The sequence below is a fragment of the Condylura cristata genome, unplaced genomic scaffold, assembly GCF_000260355.1.
Source record: "Condylura cristata isolate star-nosed mole 26May11 unplaced genomic scaffold, ConCri1.0 scaffold00017, whole genome shotgun sequence".
Taxonomy (NCBI): Eukaryota; Metazoa; Chordata; class Mammalia; order Eulipotyphla; family Talpidae; genus Condylura; species Condylura cristata.
In genome coordinates this window covers 896,178-897,475 of record NW_004567118.1, presented here as the reverse complement: position 1 = coordinate 897,475, position 1,298 = coordinate 896,178, and the positions used below count along the sequence as shown (strand labels likewise).

The 1,298-nt window shown below is 62.9% G+C and overlaps 1 protein-coding gene across 1 annotated transcript in view; it reads left to right on the top strand.

Moving 5' to 3' along the window:
* The first annotated feature begins 1,056 nt into the window (after positions 1 to 1,056).
* WNT3 (wingless-type MMTV integration site family, member 3) overlaps positions 1,057 to 1,298 on the top strand; it is a 41,748-nt gene continuing 41,506 nt past the window's right edge. Inside the window, exon 1 of the mRNA XM_004684066.2 lies at positions 1,057 to 1,249. Coding sequence (XP_004684123.1) covers positions 1,170 to 1,249 — 80 coding nt within the window. The 5' untranslated portion in view covers positions 1,057 to 1,169. The remainder of the gene's footprint in view (positions 1,250 to 1,298) is intronic.

Here is a 1,298-nt window from a genome sequence, read left to right as displayed (position 1 = left end):
AGAAAGCCCAGGGAGAGCAGGAGCTGGAAGGACTTTTTTCCGATGGCAAGGGGTGGGATTCTCAGAGAAAGAGGATGCTATCACCAAATCCCAGTGGAGCCCAGATCCTCAGACAGGAGAGCAGGGCAGAAAGAAGGGTCGTGAAAGGCAGGGGTGTCCTCGAAAGAACCCTCTGCTCCACGCTTGGTCTGCCGCTTTCCACGGCCCCAAAACGTCATCTGCAAGATTGAAACTGGACTGCAGGTTGTGCTTCTGACCGGAGCCGGAGGCCCCACCTGAACCCCTCAAGGAGAGAGTGACCCGGCTCCACGAGCAGGAAATGCAACTGGCCGCGGGTGTCAGTTGCAGGAAATGCAAAGGCAGCAGGAGGTCCCGATACCGATCTGATCCCTGACAAAAGACTCAAATGACATTCAGCTCCGTCCCCCGGCGCCGCCCGCAGCCAGACCTTCGAGCCTAGGCGGACCCTTCTGCGCGCTTCTCGGACACCCGGGAAGCGACCTCCTGTGGCAGGGTCCACGCCGGCGGATGCGAGGTCCCGGGGCTCGCATTTCCCAACCCCCTGAGACCCTCGGGTCCTACCCTGCCAGAGCCAGGCTTCTGGAAACATTCCTGAGCTTTCCACTCGCCACCCCTCACGGGCCCAAGTCCCAAGGGGTCACGGTCCCGGGGAGAAAAGGAGCCACCCGTTACAGCCCAAGCCAACCGGCCACCACGTGAACGCTGGGGTCAAAGACCCAGCTTCCTAAACCTGTCTAGCTGGGGACCGCGGCCGCCTCGGGCCAGCAAAGGGTCCAGCGGGCCATGTGTCCCCACCCCCCGCCCCAAGTTCCCACTGTGTCCGGGGCGCGAGCTTTGCCCAAGTTTGCTGGGCGATGCCCTTCCCGGAGCCCGACTCGTGGGCCGGGCGGGAGGGGCGCGTGATTGACAGGCTGAACTACAGACTCATCTCTTACCTTAGGCCGCGGGCGCTGATTGGCTGCTCGCTGACATCCTCAAACCCGGCTGCTCCGCGCTGGGCTCGCGAGGGGGGCGGCTGCGGGTGGAGGTGCGCTTCTGACAAGCCCGAAAGTCATTTCCAATCTCAAGTGGACTTTGTTCCAACTATTGGGGGCGTCGCTCCCCCTCTTCATGATCGCGGGCAAACTTCCTCCTCGGCGCCGCTTCTAATGGAGCCCCACCTGCTCGGGCCGCTCTTCGGCCTCCTGCTCTCTGGCACCAGGGTCCTCGCCGGCTACCCAATTTGGTGGTAAGACTCGTCTCTTGTCTGCCCACGGCCGGATTTCTCCGCCGAGTCC